This window comes from Parasteatoda tepidariorum, chromosome 9 (assembly GCF_043381705.1).
Source record: "Parasteatoda tepidariorum isolate YZ-2023 chromosome 9, CAS_Ptep_4.0, whole genome shotgun sequence".
Classification (NCBI taxonomy): Eukaryota; Metazoa; Arthropoda; class Arachnida; order Araneae; family Theridiidae; genus Parasteatoda; species Parasteatoda tepidariorum.
This window is the reverse complement of record NC_092212.1, coordinates 33,960,732-33,974,499: the sequence shown is the minus strand read 5'-3', so window position 1 is coordinate 33,974,499 and position 13,768 is coordinate 33,960,732. Positions and strand designations below refer to the sequence as shown.

The following is a 13,768-nucleotide window of genomic DNA, read 5'->3' as shown; positions in this document are numbered from 1 at the left end:
AAAGGTAAGATTTTATTTTTAAAAAAATCTGGGTTATAAATATGTAATTAAAATACATCACCACAAGAATTTCTACAACGTAGAAACATAAACTTCTAAAACTTAAAGAGAAAAAAAAAAACTTTTTGTTGTTGTTGTCTGAAGGTACTAAAATTCAACTATTTCCCAATCACTCTTTCAAATACAGAAATCTTAACTATAAATCAATAGGTATACCAAAAAATTAATTATTTGGCGCAAACAATACTAGTTAAAGATTCTACAATATTATAATTAAAACACTACACTTTTATTAGTAAAACAGTGTAGTAGATGCTATATGGATTAGATGCTTTATTAGATATTAAATTTCATAGATCATATATTCAGCTTATTTAAATATTTTAGAAAATGTACTATTTCATAGATCATGATGGAAATCTAAATACCATTAACAGCGATTTATTGGATTTCAAAGACAAAGGTTAATTTGTATCTAATTTCTTTATTGATAAATTTACATTTGTAAGAGCCTACAAAAATTTAAAATATAAATATTTAGCTTAATTTAAAATTAGGTGATTTAAAAAAAAAAAAAAATCAAATTTTTTTAGAAAATCTGAAAAGGAAAAAATGAAAAGTATGCACTTTTTTAAGTTGTAAAACAGCTTTATTTATAAAGAACCTATATGAGCCCTGAAAACAAATAAGCAAAAATTCCTTTCAATTTACTTAATACTTTATTTTCATAACAATTATGGCCTGTTTATACGATCCAAGTTCTTGGACGAAGATTCATTGAAATTGATGCAGACTTGTTTTGCTCGGATCGTGTAAACGATCATCCAAGTTATTGGATCATAGTAGAGTACGTTCTACTTTCCATCCAAGTTTTTTCTCCCTTAACCAATCAGCTTCTAAAGTTATGTGACGTCAACAAGCAGACATCAGAGTATGTCATTTTGTTGTACATTTTCATATCTTTTAATCCAAATAAATGAATCTGTTAGGGTATATGTCATACCTGCCAACATTGGAGAAATAAAATAACAAAACTTTATACTAGCAAAATTTTTTAGACTACTTACATTTAGCGAAGTAAAATATATATAAATCTTAATTTAAAAAATATTTTTTAAACCTTTATTTACAATAATTTTGACAATTAACATACTGCTGTGCTGGCTATAGCAGTATCTGTCGAGGAATAAGAGAAGTATTTTTGCAATCAATGGATATTTTATTGACGCCCGGTGGCTGAGCGGTAGCGCTTCGCGCTGTCGTGCCACAGGTCCCTGGTTCGATCCTCGGGCCAGGCAAGGTTCACTCAGCCTTTCATCCCTTCAGTGGGTCGATAAAATGAGTACCAAGCATGCTTGGGAACTAACACTGGGGGTTCCGCGTTCGGCTGACCACCTGACCGGAACATATGCTCCTGCACCCCAGAGCCCAAGGTCAAGAAAACTGAGATGGGCACAGTCGGCCTTGGCCCTCTTAATGGGGCTGTCGCGCCACTGAGTTAGTTAGTTTTTAGGATATTTTATTAGGATTTTTTTAAAAAAAATTTTTTCAACAAATATGGAGAAATTTTAGAATATACGGGTAAACAGGAGATAGCGATAAAATATAAGAGTTTTTGTTAAAAAACTGGAGACTAGGCAGGTATGGTATCTGTGTTATTACGATTTTTGTTTTAATTCATGTAAGTATGATTCAAAATGGTGAATATGAACAACGTGTATGCGCAGGTTTTTCATCCGACAAATGAGTGACGTTCAAGAACTTGAAGTGTGGATGAATCATTCGATTTCTTGGAGAGAGAAATTCCACCAAGAACTTAGACCGTGTGAAAAGGCCTTAAATGTGCTAAAAACAATAAGGAAATACCTTGTATTTATCTTACTGAAAAACTTGAATCAAAAATATGTACAATGAATTCTGAAAATACAAATTCCTGAATTTTTAAAAATTGTCTTAAAAAAAAAAAGAATAAATGACATATAACCTAATTATATTCAATATTTTTTTTCAACCTTCAAACACATACACTAATTCATTCAGACATAAATGAAGTCAAAATAAGAACACAACAAATGTTTAAAAATATAAAAATTCTTCAAAATTTGTTTATTGACGCATCACAATTTTCTTTTAAAGACAATGGGAAAAGGGGGGAATGAGACATTAAATAAATTGAATGGGGGGAAGAGGAAAGGGAACATTCACCATTTTTTCTTGTGCTCATCCATACTGACACCACCCGGACCGAGATACACTACCATCAGTAAGCCACCGATGACAGATTGAGTTTGAAAAAAGTCATATTTCAAAAAATCCCTCATGGGTTTATAGGAGGGAAGTGTCCACCATGCATTGGAATAGAAATTGACGCAGGACAGCCACAGGACTAACAGCAGTGCACAGAGCTTTGTTTTGTAACCGACCGTGACTAGGACCATCAGGGCGGAGGCTATAAGATTTTGAACCGCTTGACCGACACTCATTTCCAGTTTGAGGATGGTAATAAACATTCCCACCAAAAGGATGCGTCCTGTCAGCTGAAGGTAGTTCTTCGGTTTATTTTCTCCTAGTGTTGGAATCCCAGCGAATAAGCTCTTTCCTTCAATTCTGCTCTCGGCTATCAACAGCAAGAGGGCTCCAACCAGGGAAAGATTTCTGCAAGAAAAAACACACATTTCAAAAAAAATAAAATTATAATAATAAAAAATCTAAATATTTTGCCAGAACTACAGTACAGAACCCGCTATCCGGAAATCAGAAAACCGGAAAACCAAAAAACCGGAACGAAATTCGATTAATTTTCCCGCCATTTTTCTTTAAAAAAATTTTTTTTCCTCATAAGATTTCAGGATTTTTCTTTCTTTTTTGAAAGATGTTAACTTACCATCATTTTGGAAGTAATCATTAGTGTATTAATTCATTGTTTTTTCTTCTTTTTAAGATTATTTCCAAATATTTTTTTTTTTTAAGTTGAGTTTGACNAAAAAGTTCTTTTTCGACATCACAAAGAGAAGAAAATACTCCTTTATTTGCATGTTGCTGGATTAGGTTAAGTTTTCACTGGAGATTCATTATCATTGACTTCTGCGTCAGAGCATATTTAAGAAATCACAAAACGGGGAAGGATTTATTATGAAATGTATTGAGCTATGGCACTGAATGATGGAAAACATAGAGAAAATGTTGAAAGCTTTCCAAAATGTGGAAGAGTTGACAGCTTTTAAGTAGTAATCAATGTAACTTTTTGTGTATAAGTTTAAATATCTTTTTTCCTAACATAAAGATATTATGGTTTATAAAAACAACATTTTCACAAAAGCAAATATTTTCAGAATGAACATGATTTTAATATGAGGCAGGGCACTATAATGAAAACTCTGAAAATTCCCAGTTAAAATCAGAGCACTCATATCACATAAATAATTATTTTTATTAATAAAAATTAGAATTTTACAGTTAAAAAAGAAAATCACTTAATAAAATGGCAAATATTTTCCACATATAATTATCAATGAAATAATGTTACCTCAATAAGAAGTGAAGATCCCAGAGAATACTGTATGCTATGGTCTGAAAAAAAAAGTATACATAGTAAGTATACAAAAGTATCACAATAAAGAGACAACAAAAAATAAACAGAATAGAAAGAATAAAGGAAATTAAGAAAAAAGAATAGTTTTATTTATTGTGCATAAGCTACAAGTAATAGTACCCATAAGAGATAAAAATATAAAGAAAAAAAAATATTTTTAAAGAGAAGAAAAATTATTAATAAATAAAATTTCAAGTTTAAATTTTTCAAAAAATGAAAAAGCTGAAAAACAAAATTAGTATAAAGTAAGTATAATAAAAACAAATAAGTACAAAAAACAAAGCAAGCTTTTTCATAGTTTATTACAAGTTATCTTCTTTAAAATATTTGTATGCAATATAAGACATATGCGAAAAAAATATGAGACATGAGGGGAAAAAATGAGTTCTTTTGTACTATAGTGAAATGATGTCTCAGATATTTCATTTCTGAGATATCCAATTTTCTTCCCGTTATAGCAGAAATCAGATTAAAATTGAACAACAACAAAAAAAAAGTCTGGTAAAAATTATTAAGAAGCAGAATACTTTTGTCAATATAAAAAAATGTCTTGCAAATGTAAAACAAACAAAAAAAATTTGGAAAGAGAAAATTTTCTTGTTTATTTTGATTGTTAGAAATCCGACCGGAAAAGAGACACATCCAGTGAATGGATGCTTGGATATGGGACTTTGTACTGTGTTTATACATCTATATCATAAGTTTCAGCCATATTTAAAGTATATAACTATGATTTGTCTTGATTACAACTCCAAGAATATTACGTATATGCCTTTAATTTATACAAATAACCCCCGTGGCAACACAGCGACATTGTCGCAGAACATTACAGAGTTCTGCAGAAAGATTTTTTTATTTCGAAAGGAAAGAAGTTTGGGTTTTTTCATCTCAGAATTTTTCAAAATATTTTTTTCCTACAGAACTTTTTATTCCTCCCTTTCTGCAGAATTATAATTAAAAAAATGCCTTTCTCGCATATCGGATATGAAGAAAACAAAACGCTCGTCAACTTTCCCCCCCTTTTCTTTTGAGAATAAAGAAATTCCGCAATGATTGGCTTTAGGTAGAATTTCAGATAAATATTATAAAAAGTAATTTTTAAATAGCAAAAATTTAAAAAAAGGTTAACTATACAAATATTTTTCAGAACAGGAGAATATCAACAATATTAGAAAAAATTCTTATATAACATTCATAATTAAAAATATACAGTGCTGGCCAAAAGTATGGACATGATTTGAAAGTTTCATGTTTTTCAACTTTGTGCGCTTGTAGAATATATTAAGTTTTACTTAAATACAAACGTTTAGATATCAAATTGAAGGTAATTTAATGTAGAATTTAATAACAAAAACAGAATTAAAATATCTGTATTACAAAAAAAGTGATGCTCATTTTAGAAGAACACACACAAATTGTTTTGAATAAGGACGTGTTTTGTAATAAAAGCATACTAGCCAATCACAAACACTGTTTTTAGGACCAATCAAATGTATGTAACTATAGTTTAGGTTATTTGGATGGTAAAAGAGTTATTGTTGTGGAAATATTTTGCGGAATGATGCATACTAGTACAATTAAATAGAGTATTGCTGTTTTTGAATATTTAAAGTCCTTTTTTTTAATTAAACTAATTTTAAACAATGTGATCAACAAGAAGAACTAAATGGACATCTACAAAAAGAAGCCGAATTGTCATATTGAGAGAAAATGGCCTCTTTTATAATGAAATTGCAAGACAAGTTGGTGGTTCAGTGAATTGTTCTGGTGTACGAAAGTTCTGTTTACGTTATGAAAAAACGAAATCAGTGGAAAATAAAGCCAAATCAGGCCGAAAAAATTCACAAGTGCTACTGCCAATAGAAAAATTAAACGCCTATGCCTTCACGATAGAAAAATTTCATCAGATGCCATTAGATGCGAAATGAATGCAACGGGTACTGCAGTAAGTTCAAGAACAATAAGAAGGTTACCAGGATTTGGACTACTAGCTAGAATTCCAAGGAGAAAAAACAATATTTAAATCAAAAGCAAAGTGAAAATCCAGTTAAGTGGGCAAAACAACACATTAAATGGTCAGAAAATCAATGGAAGCAAGTAATCTGGAGCGATGAGAGTAAAATATCGCTCTTTAGTAGTGATAGTAGAAAATATGTGAGATGTACAGTAGGTGAAGCACTTCATCCTGATTGCATTGAAGCAACTACAAAAAACCCAACAAATGTCATGATTTGGGCATGCATGTCTGCAGATGGTGTGGGCCGAATTCAAGTGATTCATGGCATCCTGAATGCCAAAAAATACATCGAAACTGTCCTGAAACTAAAATTGATACCTTCCATCTGGAATCTCTTCCCCAACAACGCACCATTTATTTTTCAGCAGGATTCAGCTCCATGCCAAACAGCAAAAGTATGCAAAGCATGGTTTCAAAATAAAGGCATAGATATATAACCATGGCCAGGAAACAGCCCTGATCTCAATCCAATTGAAAATTTGTGGCAACTTTTGAAAATTCTTGTACGAAAAAAACGTCCATCCAATAAAAGACAACTTATTGAAGCAATAATTGATTCTTGGCACCATGTGATTAAGAAAGATGCTGTGAAGCTGTCTTAACCCACAGGTCCTCCCAAAATCAGCTTAGGACATCCAAAATCCAAACCCTGTTGAGAACCCACTTTTTTAAAAGTCTAACGTAATCATTATTTATTAACGGCATGGCAGAACAAATTATCTTTTACATGGAACTATCTTAACGTAAAAAATTTATTTACTTGTGCTTAAAAAGTTACCGAAATATGGTGAAAATAGTAAATACTAAATAAAGGAGCTCAAACTATGTAATGAATCAGCATCTAGTACAGTTCATATTAGGTTAACAATCTAAGATGAGTGAGATTTGTGTGTATAAGTTGCATTACCTGTAGAAAAACAATGAAGAAGAGCAGTCCACAGGCAGCATCTACTTTGAAACGAGCGAGCACCATCAAAGATCCGATTATCTGTCCGAAGAGGTTTATGAAGACGAAGCACGAACCGAGGAACCAACCGATTCCCCAGGAGACATCCATATAATCTCTTTGTTCTCCCCATTGCATCCACATGCGCACGCCATCCTCCAAAAATGTGCTCACCAAACACAATCGAGCAAGAGTGGGAAGTATGTGCTTTCCGTAACGCAAAACCTGTGGAGAGAGAATAATGCAATTACTTTAACGCAAACCTCGTAGTGGTCCCAAGAAAAAATCAGGATAATACATTTTAAAAAAAATCAGGACATCCTTTGAAAGAGTATACAGAGCCAAGTCTTTAAACAAAAAATAAGCACCTTTTAAGTACTCAAAAAATATTTTTAAGCACTTTATACATTAATAAAACATAAAATAATTTTTAAAGATTTTACATGATCATGATAAAATGATCAAGAGATTTTTTGATTCGATAACAGAGGGTGGGAAATAAAGCCTGAAATTGAGAATATTTTGCAAAATGCAGCACAGTTGCACGAGAGTGCAATAATCTCACCGAACTCAGGTCAGTAGACATACAAGTGTTTCATCACACATGTAAAATGATTGGCGCTTTCATACGCTATGGACAGAGAATACACTGAAATAGATTGTGGTTGAATAAATTGGGAAAACGTTGAATAGAACAATGAGAAAATCACGCTTTATCATAATACGTAGCGAAAATTGACATGGTAAAGAAAAAAAATCTAATTTTGGAAAAGGGAAAATTAAACACTTTTTAAAAACACCCAATGAAAAAAGACCCTTTAAAGGCTTTTAAAAATGGAAATTAAGCATTTTTTAAAAACGGTTTGCACCCTGGCATACTTAAATCAAACCACTTTTAAAAAGGGAAAACAAAAAGTAAAATTTGTTCCACTTTAAGTTGATGGTGTAGCTAAGGTTTACAGTGACTGGACAAATTAAAAAAACAACAACCCCCTTTTAATTACGGTGTGAAGCTTATCTTAAGAGAGGCTTTTCGGGACCACTTTAAAATGACTATGACATTCCTAAAAATTAAAAAAAAAATGCTTTTGCTATTCAAGATCTAAAATTCAAACTGTTCAACAATGCAACAAAATTGCTACTCATTAAAATATAAGTTTTAAAAAATAAGAAAAAACACCATTTTTCTAGCGAACTATCTTCAAAATGATTACAATTTTGGAATTATTTTTTAGATTACGAATTTCATACTTATGTGTTTGCCACAGTAGTTCCTTAATTCCAGTAGAAGCTATCAAGGAATTTTATTTTATTGAAATTTCTACGACAATGTGGTTCTTTCTACAAATCTGCGTAAAAAAAGTCTTTATTGCATATGAATGAGAACTTGGGAATAAAATTAAGAGGGGATTGGTAAAGGTTTAATAAATGTCGCTTTTGTCTAAGTATCAAATTAGTGGAACTCATAGAAAATTTTGACGGAATATAAATAATTAAATTGCAAAGTTCAAGCATCAACAGTCTTGAGATTTGCGGAAGAATCACATGCCTGATATGATAAACCCCTTTGAATGGTGATTCAGAAGAGTATTCATTATACAAAATCAGAATAGAAAAAAAACAAACTTAAATGCAGACATCACTAATTTGACAGATTTATTTTGCTTTCGCCTTAATCAAGGTTAGTCTAATGACAGTCAGCGCAAAAGGGTAAATTACAATAATGAAAATTTTATAATCCACTCAAAAATGTGAATAGACATCTTACATACCACATCAACAATCTGAAAAAAAGAAAAAAAAAATTATGAAACACAAATAATCAAAATGTTATACCTCATCAACAAAATCTTCTGCTACTCTTAATACCTCTTTTTGGTCAACCCGCGCCATTTCACATAGGCGACACCACTAAATTAAAAAAAAATATACATTGTTAATTGAAAACTAATAAGCAAAACAAGCAAAAAAAAAAATTCTTCCAAACTGCAAATGCAAAACTACAGAGTAGATTTCTTTCCACATACAAGTACTAAATAAATTAGATGTTTTAAATGCAGAATTTATAAATCATTTGAATGCAAACAAGATAGAAACAAAAACAGTTTGTACTCAAATGAAGAAAACGATAGGAACTTTTTAAAATTGCTTAACTTTGATATTTTAGATATTTGTTAAAAAGCAATTGATATTTTAGATATTCTTTAAAAAGAGAATAATAATTCATTTGCAACTTAATTAGCTTATAAAAAGAAAATTTAAAGAAACTCTCATTGTACTCTTAAGAAAAGATTAAAAAGTAAATTTTGACAGAACAGAAGAAAAAAAAAATTGCCCAAACTTTTAATAAGAAAAGAATTTTTATGCATACTGCAGAAGAATGTTTACCGACCAGATTTACTGGAAGGGTCAGAAAATTATTTTAGTACTTTATTGCAGACCAATGAGGTTATTAATCTGGACTATTTTCATTTGGGTTTTCACAAATATAAACTTGTGCCACTTAGGAAATTTTTGCTATAGCTAAAATAGCTAAGCACAAGAGAAATGTCTCCAAAAAAATGTAGAACTCTTTCAACTTTTTTTTTTACAATATTTATTTTTTAAACACATAAAAATTAAATTAAATAAATTTTAAAAAAATTGTTAAATTTCCTTACGTTAGTCTAACCGAAACATACCCAATTTTTTAATCACTCGGACAACACAATAAAAAATATCTTGAGCATAAACAGTAAGTTACTGATTTATTTTGATCTTTCTCAAAGTACCAGATAGTAATCAATTAATTATACAAGTTCTGTTTATGGTAATGGATGGCAAAAAAAAAAAATGTTATTTAAAATAAAAATACATTAAAAAAACAACAACAATCAAACTCACACAAATGCAACTCAAAATCACTTCACTAACGCCACACAAACTTTAATCCTAAAAACAAATGTAATAATTAAATTGTCAAAGAAAGTGTTACATAGAAAAACAAAACACCAATGCAATATTCGTTACGCCAATCACCTCCTCCCATCTGTGCAATCCATCAAATCCCTATGCACACAATACAATCTTCTCATTTCTTCAATCAGCTCATTTACAAGACGGGAATATTTCTGTATCACGATCTGTCGCGCCAACTACAATGGCCAAGGTGTCAAATAGAGTATTTACAAATGACACAAACGGTAAGGCGTCTAGTCAAATAGAGGCTGCAACTAAAACCATACAGAATTCAACATTTGCAGCAATTGAAATAGGAAGACTACAGCAAACATATGAATTATGCTACGTATAGGTTGGTAAGTATGGAGGATGAAACAATGGCTGATCGTCTCATTTTCAGCTATGAAGCAACCTACCACATAAGTGGAAAGGTTAACTATCACAACAGTTGAATATGAGGTACAGTGAAGCCTTCCACCATAATTGAATATGAACGTGACTTCCGAAAGTTAATGTGTTCCCCCATGGCAGAATTTTTTCGGACTTTCAGCGACAAACTTCCCTAGCATTAATATTTTTCTTTAGAATACTTTTAATTATAACAATTGCTAATATAAAGTAACAGAAACTTTGCGTTTACAGAAGAGAGTAGAGAATAAAAATGTATAAAAAATTTTAATTGTAAAAAAGATAATTTTTTAAAATTAGAATATTACAGGCACTTTCTCGTATTATGTAAGTGAAAAATGCACTAATTATCTGCTGCTTCAAATTTTGTATATCATTACGAAAAGTAAAATTCGTAAACAAATTAAACGGTAACAAATTCAAATTCATACTTAAATTGAAAATCTTAAAATTCAGTGCAGTAAACTCCAAAATGTGAATAGTACTCTTAAAAAAAAAAAAAAAGAAAGAAAAAAAGAGAGAGATACTCAATTGTGTGTAAAACACGATGTTCTTTAAAGGGGGGGGGGGAATGAAAGAAAGAACATTTCTAGATCAAACTTTATTTTAAACTTCTGCAATTTCTGAATTTTTTTTATTTCATATTATTAATTTGAAATTCTATCTGAAGCCACTGCAGACTTCCTTTTTTGAATCCCAAATGAGAATAGAAAAAAATCACGATTATTTCTTCAATCTCTGATGCGCAAAAAAGACATATTTGGAGGAAAAAAAAAAAAAAAAACATTTTCGAAAAATTATGCAGAAAGGAAAACCAAAATTTCCCTCTCCCCAAATGAAAAATCTTTCTGCAAAAGCTCTAACGTTATGCAACAATGGTGCTGCAATTCTGCCACGGAGATGTGTTCTGTGAGATCTCATCCCATAAACTTGCTTGAGGTACGCTTAATGCCAACAGCTAGATATTGATTCTACAAATTACATCTTGCTTTAATATGGAGCACCCTCACACTGGGCACATTTTTAAACAAACATCTTCCAAGCTGTTGGATCGGTCGAAGTGGGGATGCCGGCAATTTCTTCTGCACATAGCCACAGAGATCTCCGGACTCGACACCCTGCGATTTCTGTCTATGAGGTTTTGTGCTTCCCACGCTCAAAACAATTGAACTCAAAGAACGCATTTGTAATGAGCTTGCATCAGTGACTGCACAAATGCTACAAAATGTATGGCGTGATATGGACTACCACCTAGATGTTGCCCGTGAGACCAAAGGAAGTCACATAGAAAATCTGCAACGCACGTATACAAAATTTCGAAGTTCCTTTTACATTCAGTGTAAATTTTACCAATGAAATTTTTTTCATTAAATAGTTACAGTGGTTTGTAATCACTATATTCATTTTGAATTACCCTGCATTTTTGCAGGAATTTAAGTAATTAGAATATTGCTTTAAGAATGAATTTTTTGTGACGTTAATTTTTTGGTTTTGTGCATCACATTTGGATTTTATCTTGTTGATGTGAAGATTGGTATTTTTATTGTGTTAATTTGTGCAATTTAGGAGTATGGATACAAACTTTCGAGGGTTGCTAGTTTTCTAAAAAAAAATTAATGAATGAAGTCAGATGTATTATTGTGTTTATATTTCCATTTAGATTTTGTTTTAATTTTACGCCAAGCGGTAACAGAAATGTTGCTTTGTTAATGCTTTAAATTTAACCATCACTAATGATTTTTCAAGATTAAGTGTTATTGCCCAGAATACATTTTCTGGTATATGCTACACTGATTTTGTTTCTTTAAGTTTAAGCGCTACTGACCAAGATTCATTTGATCTGTATGTACTACACTGTTGTTTTATTAAGGTCAAGTGCTACTGCCTGGGATATATTTATTTGCCCTAAATGGGTATATCCTACACTGATGTTTTATTAAAGCTAAGTGCTACGTTTAGTTGTTTGGTATGAAAAAGATACAAGCTGGTAACAAAACTACTACCTTGGGGCTAAGATTCAGTGTAGGTCTGAGCACAAAATGAAAATCGCCAAAAATCTGGTGCATATTTGATAACAAATCAGTTCTATCCTGTTAAATGATCATCACTTCTTTTCAGAAAAAAAGACAGACTCCAAGTGCTTTATTCTCACTTAAATAATTTAACTTAAATAACATAAAAGTCTTTGCAGTTTAATGTTGTTTAAGTGCTTTTAATTATGATGAAAGTATTTTTAATAAGCATAGTAATGAAAACAGCTAAAACGATTTTATACAACTCTTTAACATCTGTCCATATTGATATATTTCCACTGTTTTGCAAAAATTAATATGTGCTAGAATGAAAACTGAATAAATGCTGTAAGAAACCTGCCCAGTTAAAAAAAATTATAAATAAAAACAATTTTAAGCTTTAAAAAGTAATGCTTGATAAAGGATCAATGTAATACAACTTTAAACTTACTATGCCAGAACTAAATTTATGAAAAAAAATATGTGAACCTACATATAAAAATACATAATATTTCAGCATTATGCTAATAGGTTTTTTTTTTTTCTCTTATCACATTAAGAAAACGAAATGAATGGGTTTTGACTTCTATTTCAGTTTAAACGCCACTGGTTTAGATGTGTTTAAACATATCAAAAAAATGCTTGCTAGTTTTCAATTGGATTGGTCTTTTTTAAAATCTATATAGCGTTCATTGAGCAGCTTGCATATTAAATAACTTTTTATAAAAGCTCTGGACGAGGAAATCTATTTTCACAACCTGACATTACATCTGTCATACTTAACACACGAATACAATACGGTCAACAAAATAGAGAAATATAAAAACTACAAATACACACATTTTAAAAGCAAATGTTCAGATCAAAACAACAAATAAATTCTAAATTTCTTTAAAATATTTTACCGATCCGGCTAATGCCACGTAGTTTCACGCCTGATATTTTTTCAACTTGGATCTTTCGTCGGCAATGTTTGCAGTAAAAAAGTTGCAGTTTTTATTTTCAATCCTGATGTAAATATTTGGATGATGCATTTGGAAACGCATTAAAATATTGTTTAGCTTTAAAGAAGTTTTAAATTTTTATTCATGCTTATATATCAAATACATATACTTTTTAAAAGTATTTCGAAAACATTTTTGTTTAAAAGTAAGCTATAAGCTAAGTTTCATCATCCTTAGCTTAGACGTAGGCCTGGACTTAGAGGCAACGAGTGATGATATCACTACGTGAGGGAAGTGATGCGGTAGACAAGAGAGAAATACTTCGTTGCTAAGCAACCAAGGTGAGGATGCAACCTTGCCTTCATGGAGGACTTTTTGATGGAGCTAACCCGCATTTGCGTTACATGGAGAGGAAGATTACGAGAACCTACCTCAGTCAGTCTGACGGCAAAGGGACCCATGGGACCGTCTACCACTGAGGATATTTCACGTCAGCACTCCCTTATGAAAATTTAAGGTATATTTAAGGTTGATTTGAGGTATTTTTGAGGTATTAAGGTTGTTTTGAGGTATATTTGAGGTATATTTAAGGTTGCAGAGAAAACAGAAATAAAAATTATACCTCGTAAAGGTTGTAATTAAGGTGTACGAGGTTGATTTATATATACTTCAGCTTGTTTTGAGGTTGTTTAAAATTCACTTCAAATCATCCAGACTGATAAGGTGATTTTTAAGGTATACCAGGTTTATTTTCTTACATTTGTAACAAAAGAGGTATTTTTGAGGTGTAAAATTTTTTACCTTATTTCAACTAAAAAGAGTGAGATATTTATTGAGGTATATGAAGTCATTTTATTTATACCTAAGCTTATTTTGAGGTTGTTTTAAATTCACTTCAAATCAACCAGA

At 31.0% G+C, this 13,768-nt stretch overlaps 1 protein-coding gene across 4 annotated transcripts; it reads right to left on the bottom strand.

Annotated features, from left to right (window-relative positions):
• Window positions 1–2,075: 2,075 nt before the first annotated feature.
• Window positions 2,076–12,945, bottom strand: LOC107453621 (Surfeit locus protein 4). 4 transcript variants are annotated; one of them, XM_016070506.3, is made up of 6 exons: window positions 12,821–12,929; window positions 9,439–9,486; window positions 8,392–8,466; window positions 6,517–6,780; window positions 3,527–3,570; window positions 2,076–2,655 (listed from the first exon to the last, which is right to left on the bottom strand). In XM_016070506.3, the coding sequence occupies exons 3-6, from the start codon at window positions 8,446–8,448 to the stop codon at window positions 2,202–2,204; spliced, it is 819 nt and encodes a 272-aa protein (XP_015925992.1). In that variant the 5' UTR covers window positions 8,449–8,466; window positions 9,439–9,486; window positions 12,821–12,929; the 3' UTR covers window positions 2,076–2,201. The 4 variants fall into 4 exon arrangements, with proteins under 4 accessions (XP_015925992.1, XP_015925993.1, XP_015925990.1 ...); XM_016070507.4 differs by having other exon boundaries at window positions 12,756–12,895; XM_016070504.4 differs by lacking the exon at window positions 9,439–9,486 and having other exon boundaries at window positions 12,821–12,945.
• Window positions 12,946–13,768: the final 823 nt, after the last annotated feature.

What these genes read in the sequence shown, in the direction of transcription:
- LOC107453621 (XM_016070504.4), bottom strand. Translation starts at nt 8,448, where the DNA reads ATGGCGCGGGTTGACCAAAAAGAGGTATTAAGAGTAGCAGAAGATTTT. An exon ending in CAGAAGATTTTGTTGATGAG is followed by an intron (nt 6,781 to 8,391) that starts GTATAACATTTT and finishes CTCTCTCCACAG; the next exon opens with GTTTTGCGTTACGGAAAGCA. An exon ending in TCTTCATTGTTTTTCTACAG is followed by an intron (nt 3,571 to 6,516) that starts GTAATGCAACTT and finishes TTTTTTTTTCAG; the next exon opens with ACCATAGCATACAGTATTCT.